Genomic DNA, 24,388 nt, shown 5'->3' on the forward strand with positions numbered 1-24,388 from the left:
TCAGGCCTCTGCTGCCTTCCTCTTGGAGCCCTTCGCCCTAGGACGACTAGCGGCGGTAGTGGTGGTGGTGTTGGTGAGGGATGCGGTTGACTCCAGAGCGGCGGCGGCGGTAGCGTTAGCGGCGGCGTTGTGGTCGTGCGGCGTCTCCGCGGCGTCGAGCTCGTCGTGCTCCAGACAGCAGAGCTGCGCGGTGGCGGGCCACGGGCGCAGCGCCCCCTCCTGGTGAGCCTTGCAGAAGGAGTTGGGGCAGAGCTGGCAGAACGCCTCCGAGTTCTTCCCACAGACGTCGCAGTGGTGCCACGGGCAATCCCAACGGCCTGGGGGGGGGGAGGGGGGAGACACACAGTTAAAGGGATAGTTCAACATTTTGGCAAATTGGCTCATTGTCATCAAACTCATAAAAATACACAATCCAACAACTCCAAAACGCTCTGGTGGACAAGTTGTGACCTGCACATTCACCACGCTATGAGATAATAACACAACGTTACCAGACAGAGTTGTTTTAGAGGGAAATACAGAGACTGCTTGATGAAAAACTGTCCCTGAAGGCAACGCGCATCAGCTGTTTTACATGAATTTACCTCGAAAACAACTCCTTCAACGAATGAGACAGTTGTTTTAGAGGTAAATTCATGCAAAATGAAGGAAAATAAACAACTAATTGTGTGTTGGTGACATTTTATTACCACTAGTGTGAAAGAAGACATGTTTAGGAAGCAAAATATCACAAAATCAACAAAAAAAAAGGGAAAATGGCATTTTCGGGGGTGCTGTTTCACCTTAAAAATCGTAAAGATTTCTCAATACCGTCACTTTCCAAAATGCCGTAACCGTACAGGCAGATCGCACGGAACGAAAACAAAGTTACACAACAATCACGTGTGTAACTTCTGTTTCTTGTACCAAGAAACTCTATATTCCTGACATCCCTGGTCAGAACTTCAACCAGTCTCACTATTGATTAAGTAAGGGATAATGTATAGTTCGGAGGTTGTTATGGAGAAATAAACCCCGACAGGTTGTATGGAACCCCGACGCGAAGCGGAGGGGTTTCATTCAACATGAAGGGGTTTATTTCTCCATAACAACCGACCAACTGTACATTATCCCGCTTATTACACGGTTTACGAGTGAAATAATTAATTTGAAACATAATGTTGATCAAAATACGACTTTCATCGATTTAAAATTGCATTTAGCGAATCTGCAAGACCGGTCACTTCCGCTGTTTTGCCGAGCCTCCTCCCGTTCGTGCATTTGAAGCCTTTGATAATCAATCAGTGAATCGATAGATTACCATACACGTGTTAAAATGTGTGTATTGTGTGTAGTCGTATCTGTCATAAACAAGAGATTAACGTTACTGTTTACGGGGTGCGTTTGTGTCGCGGAGCTGCGGTGCCAGCTGCACCGAGACGAGAGGAGAGCTGACACCGGGTCAGAGGCTCTGATGCAGGTTTGGTTTCCAGCAGCGATGTGGAAGGAGCCTCCACTCTCCTTGTAACAGGTTACAAATCATTTATCTCTAACATCACTATTAGTCCGACGCTGTTTAATGACGGTAACAATGAAACACAAGGTAAATATCCTGCATCGTTTCTCTTTTCTGTACTGCGCTGATCAGAGCGGCGTCCCTAGCAACGGTCTGTTATACATGACGACGGTCATTATTCAGAAATAACAGACCGCAGAACGCAGCGCTGGACCAATCAGAGAGCAGCATTCAATAGAGCCGTGTAATAATTGATTGTTAATTGGCCAGTGGTTTCTCACCGAAGGGCCTCTTGGTGAGGTTGAGGCAGGACAGGTGATAGGCCTTGGTGCAGGTCTTCTTTCCACACAGCACCAGCTGTCCTCCGTCTCCGCAGCGGAAACACTCGTCCTCGGACTTCTTCTTCCCCTCGCTCTTCCTCCTCTTGTACTTCCTCTTCATCCTCTTCCCTTTGGGCTCGGCCGCCGGACCGTTCGAATTCTGCAACGTCACGAAAAAACGACATGTCGAAAAATCAAATTGGTGCAGCTCCAACAGCAGATGGATTTAATCAAACTGACACAGATTATTGACATGTAAGGGGGAAAAAACTCTAAAGGTTAATTTTTTTAAATGCAAGAAAGAAAAATAGAAACAAAAACAACATTTTTCCATCATTAAAAGGTGTAATTATTTCATAATATAGAAATTAGGGCCCGACCGATATGGATTTTTTGGGGCCGATGCCGATTACGATTATTAGGGGGGAAAAAAACCCGATAACCGATTAATCGGCCGATTATTATTATTTTTTTATTAAGTTTTAAAATTGTATTAGGTTATATCTGTATATAGTATAAATTAGGGCTGCCTGGTCGACCAAAAAATCATTAGCCGACTAAAATTTAATTGGTCGATTGGTTGCATGAAAAAAAAAAAAAACATACAACATACTTTTTTGTTGTTGTTTTTTTTTTACACAGCACGGCGTCTCTCTCTCTCTTTTCAATCAAAAGCGATCAGCGGTTGCTGCCGTGCCCGGCACCGTGTCAAAGCGCTCACCGGCGGTCAGTCTGAGCAGTATCACGGAGCAGAGACATGATAGTCCCCGCTGCAGTCAGAGTCCCGCACCGCTCCACGCCGCGGACCCCCCGCCCCACCCGTCACACAGCCTCAGCTCAGTCACTCCCTCCCTCATCTACCGTGTTTATTGGTGATAAATGAGCATACTGCCGTGCCGGTATATAACGGTAAAACCCGACCCCGACCGGCTTGTTGAATCTCGGACCCAACACGGCCGGAGACGAGCATTAATTAATTAATTCACAACCCGACCGCGGTAAAAAAAAAAAAAAGGGAAACAGAAAGCCAGTGGCAACACTGGTTTTGAGACAGATCAGTCACTCTGCTGTGTGCTGTGACTGAGGTGGTAGTGGATGGAGTTTGTCATGAGGTCGGCGCCGGTGCGGGGGAATCTTTTCAAAGTAAAACCAAGTTTTATTCCCTGCATTTTATTCCTGAAAATATCGGCGACAATCGGCGAGTTTTGGCCGATTACCGATTAGTTTCAAACGGGCTATAATCGGCCGATTTAATCGGCTCGCCGATAAATCGGTCGGGCCCTAATAGAAATAAATAAATGCAGAATTAATTTTGGAAACGAAAAACACAGTTTGTCTTTTTATTTCTAGATTTCCACATTGCTGCTTTTATCTGTTCCTCTAATTTCTCAAATAAATATATAAATAGTTTTAGAAGCTGAGTGAATTTAACAGTTTAAAACTGAATATTCAAGGTTAATGTCATAAATGTAAACCCATTATGTGACAATATATAGTTTGTGAGCAAAAAAACAATTTAGTTTTTACAAAATCTGGAAAAAAAATTAAATAAATGTAATGTTTTTTTCTTGTAAATTTGTGATTTTATAATTATAATACAATATATTGCATCATCCAACCCATTAACTCGATAAACTTCCTGTCTTTCACTGATGGAAACACAACTTCCCAGATTAACACTTGGATAAATTAACTAAATTATTCTGTTTCTGTATGAACCTGATAATAAAACTCACCTTGGGACGGTCACCGAGGAAACCGCTGCAGTTGGGGGCGCCGCAGCGACAGACCGTCTTCTCGTTACCGAGACAGTCCAGGTTGTAGTTGAAGGTCAACTCCGTCCCTGTCGATCACAACAAGAAGAAGGTTGAATATGAAATAAAAACATTAGAGGCGTCTTTCTCTCTCTCTCTCTCTCTCTGGTGTCTGTGACTGGCGGCTGCTCTTCACCTGCTGGGATGTCGCAGACGGCGAAGAGTCCGACCCGCGTGTCGCCGTTCACCGTCCACTTCTGCGTCTCACAGTTGGGCTGACAGCTGTGGTTCATGAAGCGAGAGTAGTTTCCCTTCGGCCCGGCGTCGATGATCCGGTCCTTCACACAATAAACACACAAAGAACAAAGTCTCACTACAGTTTCATTCAAACTTTTAGACTTTTTATTTCTATTTTATTTTATTAATTTATTTCTGTTAGGGATGAACCGAATCCTGATCTTTGGGGTTCTGCTGTGTGTTTCCTTTGTTTATTCTAACTAAAAAAACAATGGGCAATAACTTTCACCACTATTTTGCATTATGCTCACACATCACCGGACATTTGAGCTTCAACTCATTCAGGATTCAGGCAGTTTTTTTCTCATTCAAAACAAAAAGGGAAAAAAGTGAAATTATTTCCTCAGAGCAGAGAAAATATCTGCCTGTAAGTATTACTGTATGCGTTACTTATGCCATGTTTACATGTTTATGTTAAATTAGCTGTTTGTTGATTTAATATTACCATGATAGCGATGCTAATTTTCATTAGCCCATCTATGATGTTTTCCATTATATGTTAGCATCAAGCTAGAGGACTAAGTTAATGTTAAAGACCGCCATGATTTGAGAAGTTGTCGTTCAGGGAGGAAAGGATGTCATTCATAAACCTTCATGTAATTGTATCAAAGACTCATATTCATTATTAATTGGATGATTCTGAAACTATGAAGTTATGTCACATAATTGATTTTCAAATTCAAATAATTTATTCAAGTTTGATGTTGTTCACATGCAGAGAAGGCGATTTATTTTATTTTAAAGCACAATGCCAAGATTTACGAGTGCACCTTTAAGTAGACTACAGGCCTTTTCTTTTTCTTTGTGTGTTCAAAGGAAGCTGCTGTATTGTGGAAATGCATTTAAATTATATTTTCTATTTCATTTTATACATACAAAGTTATCACATTCATCTGACTATTTATGGTAAATACTGAAAAAGCCATGTGCGGCAACATAGAAAATTGAGGATGTGATGCATCGAGATGCGTCGTATAATTGGATCGAACCGAATCGTAGACTGATGAATCGTAATCGAATTGAATCGTGAGGCCGGTGAAGATGCAACACCACTGGTTGACGTGCGTAGGGTTTGGTTCAGTTGACGCGCTGACTGAGGTTCGGCAGAAACTGAAACCTGGATTCAGTTCATTCATTCCTGTAACGCTGCAGCCGTCTTTCGTGCCGCGTTCCCAACGCAATACCAGCGTGTTGCTGTGGCTCCCAGTGGAAACGGTGCTGCGGAGGAGGAGGAAGCAGGACCCTGACACACTGAGGAGCAGCAGGACCACACACACACACACACACACACTGACCTTGTCGATGGTGAGCATGTAGAAGTCGGTGATGTTGTTTTCTTGTGCGTACTTGATCCTCGCCCTGCACTCCTCCTCGTCGATCAGCTCCCCGATGTATTCGTTCACAAACTCGCCCTGTTGGAGAAACGCCACCGTCAGTGTTAATTATTATTAACACTTAATAAATACACTACTTATTAACGCTGCTTGTGCTCATCATAAGTAAACACTTCTGAGATGTTTGAGCTTTGCCTCCGTTAGACAATGTTTTTCATCCATTTCTCAACAGACAAACAGTGTGGTCTGTTTTTTACTCCACCAGTCTTTTAACCTGATGTACTTTTTGCACTGTATGTGTTTTTTATGTGTGCAACGTGTTCCCTGTCTCCGCGACAAATTTCTGGTGGAGACCAATAAACCTAACCTTCTTACCTTCTGATTTATAATTAAAACCAATCTTACTTTTTATCTTCTGGTCCCAGTTGTTCAAAAGGTGAAATCCAGATTTTGAAATCTCCCCCTTTGTTTTGTTTTTTTTGCTAACCAGAATCACATAATCCATCTTTACTTTTATCCCAGTTGTTCAAAGATAAATTGGATCTGATCGGTCTGATCCAGATCCAAACTTTTCAAAATTACCAAATCCAGATAATGAGTGCTCTAAATGTGACGTGCGTTATCACACTGAAGGCTGATACTGAACAGGTAGAGCAGCAGCATGGGTGCACTTGAAGTGTGTTTATTTGAAAATGGGGTGTATGTATTGTTTTCCGTGTCTTTGTTGTGTCTTTAATGTCTTTTAAACAGCCAGACCCAATCTGGTCTGTTTAAATAAATAAAAAACGCAAATATACAGTACATTAGTCAAATACATTGTGAAAATTTTCCCATGTGTTTCAAATTCAAACTTCAAATTTCATTAATTTATCCAGTAGTTGGGGGAATATTCATTTGTCCAGTTTAAATTTAATTTAAATGACATTTTGTTCCTGAAATCCACCTTGAATCCACCAAACTGCTGGGATCAGAATAAACCAGGGGCCCGTTGTTCGAAAGTAGAATAAAGATATCCAGGATAAGTGGAAAAGCCAGGTTGGACAAAGTCTCATAAGTCCATCTTGGCTTAATTGGTTGTTGGAACGCCGAGCCAGGCTGAGGAGGAGCGGCTTTGTCAAGCCAGGTGTAACTTATTCTCTCGTCAGTAGACCACAGAGATTGATCACAGATTCACCGATGAGAGGACAGGTGTGGCCACTTTCCTCCAATCAACAGCGGATCTTGACGTAAGGTGACACACCTCTTAGAAAAAGAAAAAAAAAAGCACAGCTGCTGTCGTAAAGCTCAGAGAGAGTGCAGCGGACAACTGCAGACTGATTGAATTTGGAAGTAGCCTAATCCAAAATTATAATCACAATTTAAGTTCCTTTCACAAATTAACAGCTGTGCACTTTGCCTTAATGATGAGCAGTGGAAGTTGATACATTGCACAAATCTCTTATCATCTAAAGTAAAGTTCATACAGCACAAATACAAGTGGCCAAAAGTGCAACAGGTGAAAATTAATGAAATATAAGAACATTATGCAGTCTGATGCTTCAATAAATTGCCGATAACAATGTTCAAATGAGGTGTATAAATTATTTGGAAGGTGCCTGCTCAAACAATTGTATTCTTGTTTTCTTCCCTCAACCAATATTCGGCCAATATACTGTATTTTGTAACATATTTTATAATAATAAAAATAAATCTATTGCTAATTTTGCTCTTTTTTTTTTTTTACTAGTGGTCATAGAAAATATCATAGATGGGTCACAGATATCGAAAATAGTTTGTATTGTCTCAAGAACAGTGTGCACAATTCTGTGCTACAGATTTCACAAACCGTCAGACATCTTTATGCCCTGCATTTGAAGAAGCAGGCAGCGCTGGCAGATGCAATGATTCAGTGTGAGAAGCAAATGAATAGCCCTAATTATGAAAAAAAGAAAAGAAAAAAAACCTAATAAATATTGTAAATGTTTCATGTTATTTGATTATTGTAAATGTATTTAGTTTGTTTAGAAATCAGGCCAATATGTAGGGTACATAAGAACATGGAATAACTGTATAAAACATTGATTTCTGATCAGAGTGACTGCTGACTTCACAGATAAAGACAACAGAATCAACTTAGCCTGGCTGTTAGCCTGGTCTGGAGCAGGCTAGCTGCAGAGAATAAATCACCATAGTAACTTGACCAGGATAAAGGTATCCAGCTTTCGAACAACCGAGTTGAGGCTAAATTCAGACAGGATAACCAACATATCCTGGGTTAATCCCTTATCTAGGTTTCGAACAACAGGCCCCTGATCTTTTGGATCAAAGTTATCCCAATGCTACTAAAAAGTTTTGAACAACACAAACTGAGGGTTTGATCCAGATGAAAACCAAGATTGGATTACGTGATCTAATCCGATCTCAGAATCCGTTTTTATTTTATTTTGAACAACCCATTTTCAAGATTTGATCCAAAATCTGATCCGATTACTTTCTGAACACGTGGGTTTTGGACATTTAACCCATTAATCTGAGATATTATCCCCTCTGTTCTCCGGTCACACCTCCTCCCCCCCTCCTCACCTTCTTGATGTCGCGCAGTGCGATGAGGCCCCAGCCTTTGCCGGGCGTCTTGATGATCTTGGTCTCCGGGTAGAGGCGTTTGGTGAAGTCCTGGTTGCAGCAGCGTTCCCCGTTGGGACAGACCTGAGGGTGGCACTCGTACTGCAACATGCGGTTCAGACACTCGGACTCGAACCCGCACGGCCGCTCGTCCGTCGGCTTGCAGTTGCACTTGGGAATCTCTGAGATGTCGGCCGCGGTGTAGACCTGGACTCTGCCGACGGGTTTGTTCACCTGAGGGGAGGAGGGAAAAGTTTTTAAAAACGATGCTCCAGAAAAGATGAGAGTGAAACTTTGAAGAAGTTTTGATAAAAAGCAGAGATTTCTCACCTTGATGAACTTGTACGGAGGCGGTTTTCGACTGTTCTCCTGAGCTTCCTTGGCTTCTCGTTTCATTTTTATCACCTTGAATCGAGCTTCAGCCTCCAACAGAGCTGAGGAAACAACAACAGCAGCAACGTCGTAAAGGTCATTTCATTTATTATCAATTAGTTAAGAAATGGTTCAACGTTAATAAGTTCTCCCTAAACACGCGCAAAACAAAGTTTATGATCTTTGGAAAAGGCAATGTAAATGAGGTTAAAGTGAAGAATCGATGATGTGGAAATGGAAAGAGTGAATGAAACAACATTTGGACAGTAGCAGGCATTGTACATGTTGTACTGCTCATTAATTGTTGGGAAATGCATAAGACATCAGTCTTTGTTTTACAAAAAAAAAGAGTCTCTTTGTAAAATTAGGAACATTTAAATTTCAGGATTTAGTGGACTACAAGACTTCACAGACAATGTATAAAGTAAAAAATAACTTAAAGTTGCAAACTTGCGTGAAAAGAGAGATTGCAAATTTGAATTTAAAGGAATTTATATGTGTAAAAAAATTAAAAGCTAATATTAAATGTACAACCATCTCTGTAAAAGGGCTGCAAAGGGTGAAATTAAGTGAGACTCTACAGAGATTTAAAGGTACAAGATAATCAATCAATATAAAAAAAAGGTTTGATTTCTGGGACTGTAAGTGTTCAGTTGTTGCATGGAACATTTGTTTAATGGTGTTGTATATTTGGTTGGTATCATTACCTATGCAAAAAAAAACAAAAAACACTGAACATAAACATCTTTTTTTTTAAACGACTAAAGACGTTACCGTTCTTGAAGACTTTGCCGATGCCGGTCCTCTGGTGCTTGCTGCCCCGGTCTCCCTCCATGTAGGGAAACACTCGGCCCTGGTGGGTCCAGAAGTAATCCTTGGAGCCGAAGAAGAAGACGGGGAACTCTCCGATCTCGTGGCGAAGGTGCTGGATGTTGGTGGGGATGTTTCGCGGGTGGTGGATCTCTGCAGGCCACCACCTGAGGAGGAGAAGACGAAGAAGCAGGAGAACCAGTTAAAGGAGCGATATGTAACACTGTGGCCAAAACTGTTGCTGCGGTCAAATTTGCATTGGGAAAACAGATTATTGTGCAAGAAGCTCAGAGCTGTTCTTCTCCGCTTTCAGCCGTCTCCACCTTTCAAACTCATCTCCTCCTGTGCAGATCCTGGTTTTGTTTCTGCTTTTGTCAAAACCTTTCTGAGAGTCATAGTGAGGTTTTTTAACGTTGGTAACGTCAGACATCATCCACAATGTTTGCTGTAGCTGCAGCTCAGTGGGAACTGGATTTTCTGCTGCAAATAAAATGTTTAAATGCAAATATTCCATCTGTACTGTTGTCATTTATAAATCAGTGTTTCCAATTAACACGATTCCTTAGTCTCTGGTGACATATTGGGTGATTTTATCATTACTTGCTATACATTTCTTACATAAAGCTCCTTTAAAGCTGAACTCTCTGGTCTGGTGTCTCCTCCTCTGTGTCTCTAACCCTCCTCTCCTCCATGTGCATCATTTGTTTCCAACAACGAAGCCGGTGAGAAATCAATCCATGGAGCGGTGGATAACGTTATTTATCATCTACCATGTTACCATGTGTATATTATTTGTGTAGTCTTATCTGTCATCAACAAACACTTCTTGCCAGGAAATTAATTCTTGTTAATTGGAAAAGCCCTAATGCTCCAACACATAAACGCTGGCTTGAGGAAGTACTCTCACATTTGAAGCTGGAGAAATTGAGGTATTCCTCTCAAGGCTGTACTAATTCTACAATGTGTGGCAGCCATTTATTGATTACTTTAATGATAAATGTTCTGTGCCTGCACAAGATAATGATAACCCTGAACAAGAGATTACGGGTTACGGGTTAGCGCGTTACATTTGTGTGGCGGTGTCGCCATGGAGACGAGAGCTGGGACACCGGGTGTTACATCCCTACGTGTATTAGTGTTATGCTGTGTGTGTGTGTATGTGGTGCCTGTGTCTCTCTGTCTCCCTCTATGCAATCAGTGTGTGTGTGCAGGTGTGTGCTGCAGGACCACATGGCCGAAGAGGATTGCTGCTGATTGGTGGATGGGGACTATTTATGCTGCCTGGTTCCGGCCTTTGCCCTCTCTCCCTCCCTCATCCCCAACCAAGGCCTGATGTGTGAACTAGTGTCTTTGCAACCTTTTGTTAAACCTTGTGTTAAAGTAGCCCGTAGGAATGAGAAGCCCTTTACTTTAACCCTTTTTCTCCTGTTTTGCATCTGAGTTAGGTTAGATACCTGTATTTTGGTTTTCTTTGTTTTGAGTAGGACAGATTAGGGAGAACTGAGATTTTGTTTGTTGTTTTGGGCAGTGTTCTCATCTCTGAGCAAATAAAGGCTACTGTTTAAATTGAAAACCCTGCTCTTGGCCACTTTCCTTGGGGATGGGAGGAGCGAGGGGGCTCAGGTCATGTTGCGCCTCCAGTTCCCCTAGGCTGGGACGTAACACCGGGTCGGAGGCTCTGATCTTACAAGGTTGGTTTTCAGCCAAGAGACGCTCCATTCTCCCTGGAACTAGTTACAACTCATTGATTTAACCAGCACTAGGACTCTGGAGCTGGTTAATTAAGGTAAAATTAATTACAGTCCAACTTTTTCCTGTTAAAAGGATTTTCTTGGGAGTTTTTCCTCAGTCGTTGTGAGGGTCTAAGGGCAGAGGATGTTGTTATGATGCCATGTAAAGCCCTTTGAGACAAACTGTTTATAAAAATGGGCTACACAAATAAAACTGCCTTGCCTAAAAATCCTGCATAGTTCCTCTTTAACGCAGGAACTCAGTGGTTAAAATCACGACCGTGACGGTTCGTTAACGACCTCAGTTTCTCACCTGTACGTTCCCAGTTTGACCCAGATGATGTCTCTGTATTTCGGCTTCTTCCCGGCTCTGCAGTCGTTGCAGAACCAGCTCCCGTCGGGCATGGCGATGTTCAGGCAGTCGGGGTGGAAAGCAGCCGGACAGGACTCGCAGCAGAGCAGCTGTCCTCCTGCAACAACAACAACAGAGATAAAAACCCGGTTAAATTAAACCAGGACAAGACGTTACAGACTCAGTCGTTCAGCTCTGACTCAGACTGACGGTTGTTTGGACTCTAATTCACAGTTGAGTCATCCAGTGCAAGGCGATAAAAACAAGGCCCAATAAAGTGCAAATGTTTCGTCTGCCGTGTTCCCACTCTTTCTGTGTGTTGTGGTTCAAAACACAACAACCGATGCTGTGATTCTGCAATTAAGGTAAAAACTATAAGCAGGTTAAGATTAAATCAGAACAAAACAGCTTCCTGCACCCACAAGACGACGTTACAGCCGTGTCCTACATGTCGGAGTCTCAGCAGCAGCAGCAGCAGCAGCGGCGGCGGCTCCATGTGTGATTAATGACTCCACAGCAGCTTTAGTGCAGGCGGCCGCGCCAGGATTATTTCACTACCACACTTTTATAGAGATTAAGGGGATAATAATGTTCTAGTCTACACGTCTCAGCTGCTCTGGAGTCAAAACTTGAGTCAAAAAGTGCGTGTGAACGGTGAGGAAAAGAAATGGTGAACGGAGATTTGACGAGCAACAAACTGAGCTCCTGAATGATTAAAAAAATAAAATCAATGATTTTTAAGATCAATAAATGGAAATTAAAACCAAACAAACAATGTTTTTATAACTCCTTCTACTCAGAGTTTTGTTTTTTTGTCTCTTATAAATGTTTTAAAATGGAATAAATTAAGTCTGCAACACAACAAAGCAATAAAACTAAAACCTAGAACGCCTGCAGAAGCTTTATCAAAGAAAATCATAATACATTTTTGCACGTTGATAGAAATAATTGTTATAATGCTGATCCAGCTCCAGAAGAGAAGATTTAAAGATGATTAGAGGAGAAAAAAAACATTAAATTAGATTTTCTTTTCTCATTAAAAATGATTCAATTACACCTGCACTAGTTTTAATTAGACCAATCAATTAGTTAAGCATCACCACATAATAAAAATTAAATTGTGTGACTGTTACCAAAGCGTCAGCAGAGCGCACAGAATAATTATTATTACACACCATCTGCAAATTTAATAACTAAGAAATGTATGATAAAAGACAAGACAAGACCTTTATTAATTGAAGATGGGAGAGATCATGTGTTATTTAAGCATTAAGCAAACAGTCATAGATGAAAACTGCTCATGTTTAATCAAAGTTTAGTAAAAATAAAAACTGCAGCTTTAGGAATAAAATCCATCTTCAGGGTAAAACATAATCTCCTGACTCTTTTTTTTTAGATTTTATTGTGTTTATTTCCTGTCACTCTTATACAAACTCTAGGACCTTTTTATTCATCTTTTGCTCGGCCACATGATAAATGAGGTCTCGAGTTAAAATAAAGTCTGAATGAATGAATAGAAAACCCTGGTTACACGGCTCCTCCGTTGTTTATTATTATTATAATTAAACATGGTGTGGAGAGAATTCACAAACCTTTGGAGCAGACGAAGCACCAGCTGACGTTGACGTGGCTGTGGTGGCTGTAGCCCTTCTTGGCGTTGAAGTGGTTGGTGCAGACGATGGCCGTGTTGGTGATCATCTCGCTGCCGGCCGCCACGCACTGGTCGCCCACGTGGTACGCCACCGGGCAGCGAAGGCAACGCATCAACCTGCCTGCAACACAGGACACAGAGAGCAGGACAAACACGTTACAACACAGACGTATAAACTCTGGATGGATGCTTGGGTGGCGAGTCTTTTATTTTGAAAAGTCTAGAGCTTGGTTTATTCCCGCTGGAGGAGGATTTTCATCACAGATTAGTCACAAACTGGCAACGCAGGACGACTGCATCGTGTTTCATTAGTGTCCTGTTTTCACTGTGACTAGATCCTAGTGTTGTAATGTGATCATCATGACTCGTCTTCACTGAGATCGAGGCTCCAGAGGACAAACTCAACTCAAGTAGATTTTTTTTTACATTCCACTCTTGTATCTCCAGCTACACTTGCAGGATCTGTGCAAAAATGCATTGATCTTTATATCCTGTGCATTAAAGACTTTACTTTGCATCAATTTAACAGATTTTAAGGCAAAAAACAGCCATTAATCCTATTTCAATTGGGATATTAAACTGTTAATAGCTGTTAACATCAGTTCTGAAACTGCCAACAACTTCCTAAGCGATAAGGGTGATGATGATGATGTTGTTGATGATGTTTCCGTCACAGTTGGACAGCTGACTCATATCATTCCTGCTCACACGGCTTTTAAGAAAACCACAATTACGGTTTCATCCTCTGGTCTGACGTTCAGCCAAGAGAAAGAAATGAACATCCAACAACACCCTGATTTAATCTGGAGATTTAAAAAAAAAAAAAAAAAAATAGAACAAAAAACGTCTAAAGGACTGAACGTCTCAGAAACACATGCAAAACGATCTGAAGGAGGGGAGGATGGGTAAATGACGGAAAGATGAATGAAATTGTACAGTTTATAAGATATTTCATCCTTCTTTCTTATTTTTCTTTTTTACTTTTACAATTATTGCCTTTATTATCACTATTATTGTCATAACTCTTGTTATTGCTGTCTAGCTATTGTTCTCACAACAACTATTATTATTATGAATATTATTATTATTATGACCAATATTACTATTATTATTCATTACTTTCTTTTTTTATTACTGCTATCACTATTATTGTTTTGACCACCATTCATATTATATACTTGAATTACATGCACACACACACACACACCCTTGTTCACACTTTGTATATACACCATGTATGTCCACTATGTTGTTTGTTTTGTATTTCACAATTAAAAAAGATAAAATAAAATAAATAAAACTGAATCTTCACCTTTGTTGGACTTCTGCTTGGTGCGGCAGCCGTAGTGGCAGCTCAGGCAGGTGTGGAGCGGGCAGCGGAAACCCTTGTTGTCGAAGGAGGTGAGCGGGTTGAGGCGGACGCACGCCTCGTGGTAAAACTTGCCGCAGTGCAGGACGTGGCAGCGCCGCACCTCGCCGTCCGACTGCTTACAGGTGAAACACGGGTGGATCCCTGACGAGAGAGAGAGAGAGAGAGAAGGCAACAACAGAGTCGGTCAGTGAAGAACGGGAGGGACGAAGTTGGATCGTGACGTGACGTTAAGACGCCTGAACGCCTCACCTGTGCTGCACTCCTGACACAGCAGCTTCTCGTCGGGCTTGAAGGACGAGCCCAGACAGTCGAGGTGGAACATCCCACAGCACTGACCTTCACAGGGAACCAGGTCCTCGCCGGCCTGCTCACACCTCTGCAGATACAAAATAACAAAAATCAGGAGGACTAAAGCAGTTATCACCATGGAGCTAAAGCTAAAAATGCTTCTATTTCAATGTTTTTGTCTGTGTTCATTTGTTTCTAAACACTACTGATGGGAATAACAGTGTTAGAAATAAACTGCATTACGTTTTTCAGTAATGAGTAATCAAAAAAAAGTTACTGTTTCCCCCAAACAGGCTCTCTCTCTCTCTGTGATGGGAGCTCTTAAAGGGATGCCCCACAGATCTCAAAACAACATGCACCGATAATTAAAGAGTAACTAAACCCCTAAACCACTTTTTTCTGCTGAAAACAAATATATTTGGGTATGAAGTAGTGTTGTCGATTGATTCTGGTCCAACATTTTAGTCAAAATATTTCAATTTGGTGTATATTGTAGTAAAAATGTTAGAGTGACTGCCCCCTATGGGTTGAAACACGGCTATTACAATCAAATTTTTCTATTGGCTGTGATGGAGGCAGCTTTCGTCACGAGCCACTAGCTCCCCGGCCAATCAGCACTGGCTGCTGCCTGCGGCTAACAGCTGCGAACAAATGGCTGGATGGGAATCGTTTGCGGCTCTGCCCCGGCCGTGTCGGCCGCGGAGCCAGTAGCCGGCGGATCGGCACTGTGTCACGCGTCCTCTGCTAGTAGTGTCCACGCTACTAGTGCTGTCAGAGTAAGTAATTTGACATATTTGAGCATTTAGTTAGCAGTAGTTACTTTTCCTAGTAACTTAGTTATGTTTTGGGGACAGTAACGGTTAGCTATAAGTGACCAACACTGCTAAACACAAATATATTCAGGGAGTAAAACCGACCTGACAGACGAATTCTTTCTTCCGTTCACCTTTCTTCGTCCCGTCCAAACTGTCGCTCGGAGAATCAGGACGTCCTTCGCTCCCAGAGCCCTGCAGCAAAGAAAGAAGACCCAACTTGAGTAAGACGATAGACAACGGTCATAATGTTTATGCAGCTCTAAGCTTTATACATGAAAATGTCTTCAGAGATGTTGCTGGATGTTTTGTACCATTTATAATAACATGTCTCACCTCAGGATCAGGATCACAGGGGGACGACCTCCTCTTCTTTGCTTTAGCAGGCGTGGCCTGGTTCTCTCCATCCTGTTTCCTTTTCCTCCGATACTTTGGTTTCTCTGCGACTTCTTCATCTATGTGGAGTCAAAAAGTTTAAACTATAATTTACACAGAACGAGAGGAAACACCATGATAAAGAAGAGTCGTTTGGTTGTTGTTGTTTTTTTACCAATGAGAGGATCTTTTGACTTTTTCTGTCGCCTCTTGGTCACTTTGACGACCTCGTCGGTTTTCTTCCTTCGTTTCCATTTTTTCTCCGTTCCCTCTGAAGCTGAAGCCTGAGACGGTAAAATCTTATTAGTGTGTGCAGATAATAGATAATAAGTAAAGTTTATGTCCATTTTGGGCATAAAAACTACATTTCATTGCATCAACGGTCACCTGTTTCTCAGCATCTTTATTCATTCTGCGTCTCTTTTTCGGCTGCTGATCCGTCTCCGCTGCGGTGTCCGCCCGCTGCCGTTTAGCCGCCGGCTTCTTCCGCTCCCTCTTGACTGAGGACAGAAATGTTTCAAATATGTGTTGCTGTTTTGTTTTTTTTAAGGATTTGACATTTTTATTGGTTTAGAGCAAGAATTTCTGACATTTCCAAGAGGATTGCTTTAAATGCTCGGTTGCACCTTGTTGCCAAGCCCCTTAAATCAGCCCCAAAATAAACCATCAGACTGTTTGTTTGTTCATTACTTCCTCATTAGCTTCTGTATAGCTTCTGCTATTCTTCCTAGGGTCCAAATAAATGATATAATGACAATAAATAATACACATTCACACTAGACAACTAGACAGAAGCTGTGGTTCAGTTAAAGTGTCAGCTGACTCACCTGAGGAATCAGTCGTCTGCTCCTCAGGAGTCCGTTTCTTCCGCCTTTTCTTCACTTTGTCAACTAAAACGACAAAAATTTAACAAAATTAAATAAATCAAATCTACACACGTGCATCAACAGCACTTAATACAAATCAAGCAAAGAAAAGGACAAAATTATGAGTCTCACTTGTAAAAAGTAATTTCTTTTATCGACTCCTATTTTGAAGGTGCACTGTGCTTTATAAATGGAGAAATAAGCTCTTAAAATTTGGTTTTCTACACAAATTAACTGTGCAACAGGGATGATGTGGAGTAGACAACGATCCAACAGCGTCTTGGGATCATTTTATGTGCATTTCTTTTCAGAATAAAGCAGCCTCGCAGCAGACTAACAGGCCACATTAACTGATACATTCCCCATTAATCCGCCCACTGCAGGAGTTTACAACCCACATATGGCAACTTTAAAGCAGGGGATCCCCACAGCTCTGCTCTGCTCTGCTCTGCTCAGCCTCGGCGTGTTTTACCAGAGCTGCCGGGCCGCAGCCACACTCGCAACGCACCAACGCTTCGATCTGGTGAGTAACAGGTTTCATCTCTCAAACCGACCTGGAACTGAAACTGGTAGCGAAGAAGAGGAGTCTGGATCCGAAACGCCGTCTGTCGAGGAAACCAGCTTTGATTTCCTTTTCCTCACGGGGGCAGAGGAGTTGTTGTCCGCTGCAGGTTTTTTCCTCCTCCTCTGCGTCTTGGCGGGAGCCTGGGCGGCCTGTTTGGGTCTCCTCTTCCTCTTCTTCTGAGGTGCAGCCGATTCAGCTTCGGCCTCAGGAGTGGTGGCATCCTGCAACGAAGAACAACCAATGTGATTAAATAAAAAAGGTGCTTTTTCTTTTTTACAGTCTTCCACTCAAACATACGTAGCTACATTTTGCCATTACTTGAGTATACGTATTAAATGAGACAGAGTGAGAGCTAAGAGAAAAGGCTTTCACTGTGTAGCTGCTGCTCAACGTACATGATTTACTGAATCAATTTGCTTCCGATTCACAAGTTCACAATTCAATTCAATTTCCAATCCAATTCGATATTGATTCATTTAGAGATATTTCCGTTTTAATACCAATTTTGCTCAGTTATTAAAGAGATTTTCACAGAACTAAAAAAAGGTGAAACTCTCCAACCTGGTGCATTATCAAAAGCGTTTTGATGACGAATCAAAAGCGTTTTGATGACTCTGAAAGTTCTCCAAACCCTTCCTTGGCATGACGGAGAGTAGAAAATTGGTGATTTGTCGATTTTTGGGTGAAGTATCCCTTTTAAAAGGCTCTAAATTATTTTTCGATTAATTGCCCAGCCCTCCTTTGACTTAATTAATGCCACCATCATAATTTGAAGGGGTCGTGCTGCATTTTACCTGTGTGTGGACATGAAAAAATAAACACTCTACAGTCCTTACGACAGTAGAGTGGGCTTTTAAAAGACGGTATACTGCAGTAATTCTTTTTTCAGTAGAAGAAAATGTGGGTAAGACCACTCTTGCATAAAAAAAAAACCTCAAATAGCGTGAAACAGACATGATTTTGATGTGAAAATTAGGTCATACCGCCCAGAACCTACAACATTAGCAGATGCTTCCTATTTCCCACATGTAAAACTATCAAAGGGGGATGTATAATAATAAAATATATACGGTATATATATGAATTGTGACTGATTGTGATTAAATCGACGCATTAATTAAGCAGGTGATGACAGGAGCGTTTACAGAACCAGAGGGCGTCCTGCTCTCTGAGGTTTGCTTCAACTTCCACACTGAGTTTTACAGTTTTCTCCGAGCGCCTCCACACTCATTAGAGGATGAGGCGGTGCTCACGAGTGCCGGGTGCCGCTGCCCCTCCACAGGCTTCTGGACGCTCAGCCAATCAGGAGACAGAGAGCCGTTAAGGAGGCCCTCTTAAGGAGGCCCACGCTAATATCGCCCCACTTTTTCTTTTTTTCTCTTTTTTTCTCATCCCCACTCAGAGGCTGAACTGAGGAGCTGCAGAGCAGGAAGTGTGAGATAAAATAAGGATTTTTTTTTTGTTCTTTTTTTTTTTTGAACAGTGACTAATGCAAAGCTGCTCTGGTGGAAATAAGAAGTAAAGTCTCCTTTAAAGATACTATCTGAAGGTTTTTTAAGGCTCTTTGAGTGTGATGAAAGTGTTATCTGATTAGGTTTTTGAAGATTTTCCACTCCACATCATTCTGTGTGTTTTAAAACCTTTATGCGTTTTTGCAGAAATTACAAATATCAGATTATATTTAAAGTTCAAATATGACCCTGAGCCAAAGACGGATATTTTATAATTTTTCCTCTTAATTTAACGTATAACAAGGGATGTAATCTTTAGATAAACTGTGTTTCTCACATTACGGTTCAATAGGAAATTCTTCACGTGGCCTTAGACCCTCTTCCGTTTTTGAGTTTTGTTCTGGGTGCTTGTCTCCGTTTCCCTGTTGTGTGTCCTAATTGCCATCTTGGGAATAGTGTGTGTGTGTGTGTGTGTGTGTGTCCTACCAGCATGGAGGGAATATCTGGGCTGAGCCGCGACTCCGTTTCCTGGCTCATCTCGTTGTCGTCGCTCTGCCGTGGCTTCAGCTTGTCCAGGATGTGGGGGTTCAGACGCGGCCCGTCGTCGTCGTACTGAAACGCGAAGTTCGTCATGCGCTCCTCCAGCGACATGCCGACCGCCTCGCTGGCCTGGATGATGCCCATGTTCCACTGGGCCTGGAGTTTACGGGGCACGGAGGGACCGGTCTGCAGGAAAGAACAAGGTTATACGAACATGTTACGAAAAAAAAAGAAGACATTATAGATGTGATTTTTAAGTCTCTATCATACACAGTCAAAGGACTGGCTCACACTGCAGGTTCTCTCTGTTAATACTGAATTTGGAAAGTCTTACTGTCTTACTGTGCACCTGCAACCATCTGAAACTTACCACACTTTTATCATTAGCACAATTTAAATCCATAAATGCATCTTATTTTATCTACAACTGCTCTTGTTTTTAACTAGACTTCTCTGTTTTCAATGTATCTTTGTCACTTCCATTTTGGTATTTCTTTTCTGGGCAAATTGAATCGTAGGCAACTGGACTTGTATTTGTCTGGGAAGACGTTTCGCCTCTTATCCAAGGGGCTTCTTCAGTCAGTTCGTACGCAACAAGTCTCACTAGTCCGCACTAGCTAGACTCTGATGATGAAGCCCCTTGGATAAGAGGCGAAACGTCTTCCCAGACAAATACAAGTCCAGTTGCCTACGATTCAATTTGCCCAGAAAAGAACGACGACCTGGATGAATGAGAATATCCATAGACTGTTGGTATTTCGTATTTCGGATATGCTTACGTATATTTCAAACGTTTTGTGTTGTGTCTCGGCTATATTGCAAATGTGAGGTTGCTCCTCAATATATTTCAGAGTTTAAATAAATAAAATACAAGAAATAATCACGTTGCTGTCAAGGAGACGCAACAAATGCACTTTAAAATCACTTTAGAAGCATTCATGACAAGAATTACCCGCAAAAGGGTATATGTAGTAAAAAAGAAAGTTAAAGCAGATATCAGTGGAATGTTTTTGTTAATATAAGTCCTAAATAGTCCTATTTTCCGTCAGCAATCACTTACATGAAGTATTTCAGCCTAAACACGAGTCTCTCCGTCACTCTGCTCTGCTGTAACCCGAGGAGAAAATTTTCCTTGTGGGATACAAGTGTTATCCAATGAGGAGAGAGAACGGCATGAAGGGCTGTGTGTGCAGCCAAGGGATGCGCGTGAATGTGGTGACGTAGCACGAGGACCAATTGATGCCTGACAAGGGCGGGGGCTGCTAACTCATGGTGCGTTCAAAGAAACTCGTACTTTGTGTTTTTCCTTCCTGTGAAGTCATACCAGTTCGATCTGGTACGAGTTCACGGGTCGGAAGTTACGAGTGGCCGTTATAGGGAACTTTCACAGACAACAGGATGGTAAAAACACGAGCTACGGGTTACCTGGAACGCTACCAAGTCGTAGTTGTGACTTGAAGCTGTAACTTACGGTTTCAAAAACCTGCCTTGAACGCAGCATTAGCCGAAACGGCCGTGAAGCTGATATCTGCTTTAATCTGATTACATCCGATGCTCTAATGGGAGAATGAGTGTGTCGATATGAGGCCTTTAGAGCTTCTAGGGTGAATATCCAAGGGAAAAGAGAGACTAATTTACCTTTTTATGGATGGCGCGGGAGGCTGCCTGCTTGTTGCCCTGGCTCAGCTCCTGGTATTGATCCTCCCCAGTGAAGGACACCATGTTCTTCTCAAAGATGTAGCCTCGCTCCGGGGCGTCTCCGAAATACTGTACATGGTAGAGGAGGCCGGACCTGCTGTTGGCTGCTAAAAATAAACAAGATAAACCCAGTTCTTAAGTTCTTAAAATCAGTGGCGGCATGAGAAATAAAAAGCACAGATATAATAGTTGCAATACAAAACACACAACAAGCGATTCTTCATCGGGTGGTTGTGGGCGTATCTCACCTTTCTGCTTCTGTTTAAAGTGATTGCTGATTTCCGGGTCGGTGGTCACCATGCAGGGCCACCAGGGATATCCCGACACCTTCGTCCAAACCACGTCACCGACAGAGAACCGGATCAGGAAGGACAGAGTCTCCGCTGCAGCTTCTTCCGTCGTTGACTCTGGGATGAGATCAGGCTGAAGAGGAGACACGGTCAATCAGTTAATCAATAGACGGATAAAAATAGAAACTAAATTAAGGTTCCTGACACCTTTCCCTCCCCTCTTCCTAAAAAAAAAAAATCAATAACTTTACTCACAATCTCAGTTTCAAAACACAGACACACGGCCGCTGTCAGTATTTATAAACACATCCAATAGACTGGACCTTCTCCAGCTCTGCATCTGGGTTTAAAGACTTACAGATGTTCTGTCTATTCAACATTATCTGTGAGAAAATTGTTTATTCGCATTGTTAAATATCAATTTCCCCAGTTTGTAAATGCACAAATATTTCTTATCACCAATTGCAAACATTCACTGTAATGTTATTTATTGATGTTTTCTTTATCTTTTTAACCTTGTGTCTGACTCCTCGTGGACTCTGCACAAAAATTCCTATCATACGCAGCTCGTCTGTGCACAAAATGACGTAATAAACTCCTTGAATATTGAATTTCAGCTGTCAATAAGAGTTTGGGTGCCTTGCTGTGTATCTGTATTACAATGCTGTGTGCCTTTTAGCGCCAGTCTGAGTGAGACACACGGCTTATAACGCCACAGACAAAGCGAAGGTCAAGCTCGATTCACGCTTTGCTGCTTAAAAAGTTGGAATAAAAGCAAAAAAAAAACCTCTTCAGCTGCTCCGGCTTCATCCACAGCGTTTGTGTGGTCGGCTTCCTCCAAAGAGACGACGACGGAGGAGGAGGAGGAGCTGAGGTTTGGTTGAGGTTTTGGTTTGTGAGGTCTCCCCCTGCGTTTCTTTGCGTCCTCTCTCTTGTCCAGTCCAGAGAGCGCGTCGGTGCCGTCGGTGGCCGTGGCCAGACTGGTCCCGTCGGCACAGCACGGCTCGAACGGCGGCTGCTGCTGGACCACCTGGGGTATCGTCGCCTTCAGCTCGGGTTCTGTGTGCGGCGTGCAGTTGTGCTGATGGGTACCGGTACCGGTGGCGGCGGCGGTGGGGGCCTCGGCGCCCTTGAGCATCGGTGGCTCTGGAGCACAGAGCTTGGGCAGCGCCGCGTCCTGGTCGCCGTTGTTCAGCACGCGGGAGGTGAGGTCTTTGAGCCTCTCGTGGCCGTGGTTGTTGTGGCTGTGGTTGCCAGCCATCTTCTGGAGGACGCCGCCGTCTTGTAGCGTGGCGGCCAGCTGGGCAGCAGCTTTGTCCATCAGCAGGGCCGGGTCGCTGCTCATGTCCACCCGACCTTTCCGAACACTCAGGGACTCTGGCGGCTGCTTCATGCTGATCGGGTTGGCTGGCTCGGGCATCGAAGGCAGAGAGCTACCTTTAGTGTCCATCCCATCTAACCCCCTCCAGGCTCACTGAGCTACAGCAGGGACAGAAAACACACACACACACACACAGAGAAACTTCTTACTCCACAGGTTCAACCAGAAATCACAAACAATTATCATGCAGTCAAATTTAAAGCTCTTACTCCTGGCTTTCCCCCCCCCCTTTTTCTCCCAAAAATGGCATTCTGGGATATGAATCCTATGAGGATAACGTTACACAGTTTACAAAATGGCACTCACTTGCTCCAGCGGAGCATGCATGAACACAGACTGGGAGGCAGAGAGAGAGGAGAGGAGCTGCACCTGTCACATAATGTTCTCGCCGCGTAGTTTTTGCGGTGTTTTCTTGCATAAAAGCTCGACTGACCACAAGTCTGAAGCAACGATACAACACATCTCTGTGCACAAGCCTCAATGAAACGAAGTGAAATGCAAAAAACCTATACGTTAATCACAACTAATGCACAAGAGGTGAAGTCAACCGCTATTCCTCGGTTTGTCCCATGCATATGAAGAAGAAAGAAAGAAAGAAAGAAGAAGCAGCAACCACAGGGCGGGCGGAGACACACAAAAAAAAACACACAGACACATCTTACCGCGACAATTTCAAGTTGGTTTTCTTTCTCCTGGGGAAAAAGGGGGATAGCTAGCTGCTGTCGCTAGCTGCAGCCTGTGGCCGAGGGGTAGTGAGAAAGCAGGCAGGCTGCAGGCTGCAGGCTCCACCGCATGCAGCCAATGCCCAATGAGTGGGTGGCTCGCCGCGCCGCGTAACCACCGCATCACCGGCTAGAAAAGCCGCGGAAATGGAAGCAGCTGACAAGTATATAGGAGTAGATATAATGCAACTGGAGTGCGAATAGTTGCTGGAATCGAGTTGAACACCAACGTATTACATATGCATTTACATTATATTTTTGCATTACATTACACTGTATTGTTCTTCGGTTGTGTGTTGGCTTTTAGCTGCAATGTAATGTTAACGACAAGCCGGTTTCAGCTCATCAAGCCTTGTAACAACCGGTTCATTCATTTTTTGATTGTGCACTACTCTGCACTCTGGCGAACAAACATACATATATCTGTGTATCTCTATATATATATATAGATATATAGATATAAATATATATATGTATCACAGGCTCAGGCTAATGACTGTTCTGTAATGTAACGTTAATGTCATACAACGAAACGAAACGGGGCGGCTGGCTGCGACTATAACATGGTGTGGAAATGGAAAGCCACGATGTGTATATGTGTATGTATGTGTGTGTGTGTGTGGGGAATCTCGTGGATTTCCAGCTATGGATGGAGAAGCGGACTAGCATTTTCCCCCCTATCCATTCAGTAGCAGCACAACCGCATCTCTGTCAAGTCAGTGCTACAGTCAGTCCAGTCCAGTCAGCCATTACATTCCAGCAAATAGACAAAGCCGCTAGCCGCAAAAGAAAAGCTAAACGCGAGCAAAGCGCCCCTATACTGAGGCAAATACGTGGGTAAATAAACAGGCTGTGTGACTGGACCGTTGTTGTAGTCTGTTAAAAGTGTTTTCCCCCATTGTTTCACTGATATGTACTCAATTTGTAGCCGCCATGACAGCTCGTTTAAAAAAAACGGCTGCTAACGGCGCTAGCCAATGCTAACCAGCGTCCCATTGAAACCAAGCCAAAATGCACGGCTAGTTAGCTTAGCTCGAATGCTAACTAGCGGATCCCCGTCTTGCTAAAATGGATGGTCGGACCAGAACAAGTGTAAAAAAAAAAAAAAAAAAACACAACAACCTCACACCGGCGGGACTGACAATAACATTAAAAAAAGAGCGTTTCTTTTTACAGTTACCTGTTGAATCTCCCGTCGGTCGGTCGGTGGTTAAAGGTGGGAAATATCCGTATTCATCCTTGTTTTAGAAAAAAAAAAAAAAAAAAGACCGAGGCTTTTTTCATTCAAGTCGAATCAAAAAGCTTTGCTTGC

At 42.7% G+C, this 24,388-nt stretch overlaps 1 protein-coding gene across 1 annotated transcript; it reads right to left on the bottom strand.

The window, feature by feature from the left end:
- Positions 1-24,388, bottom strand: nsd2 (nuclear receptor binding SET domain protein 2; the record flags this gene model as incomplete). The annotated part of the gene is made up of 23 exons (XM_083998531.1): positions 24,257-24,388; positions 21,761-22,452; positions 20,932-21,106; positions 20,624-20,790; positions 18,932-19,171; positions 16,984-17,215; positions 16,391-16,453; positions 15,951-16,063; positions 15,739-15,847; positions 15,525-15,643; positions 15,294-15,383; positions 14,338-14,464; positions 14,029-14,229; positions 12,658-12,837; positions 11,027-11,183; positions 8,948-9,150; positions 8,132-8,235; positions 7,763-8,035; positions 5,162-5,278; positions 3,766-3,907; positions 3,552-3,658; positions 1,777-1,975; positions 1-317 (listed from the first exon to the last, which is right to left on the bottom strand). Exons 2-23 carry the CDS (start codon positions 22,421-22,423, stop codon positions 1-3), a joined length of 4,098 nt encoding a protein of 1,365 aa, XP_083854657.1. The 5' UTR covers positions 22,424-22,452; positions 24,257-24,388.

Source organism: Trachurus trachurus (genome assembly GCF_905171665.1).
Source record: "Trachurus trachurus genome assembly, chromosome: 22".
Taxonomy (NCBI): domain Eukaryota; kingdom Metazoa; phylum Chordata; class Actinopteri; order Carangiformes; family Carangidae; genus Trachurus; species Trachurus trachurus.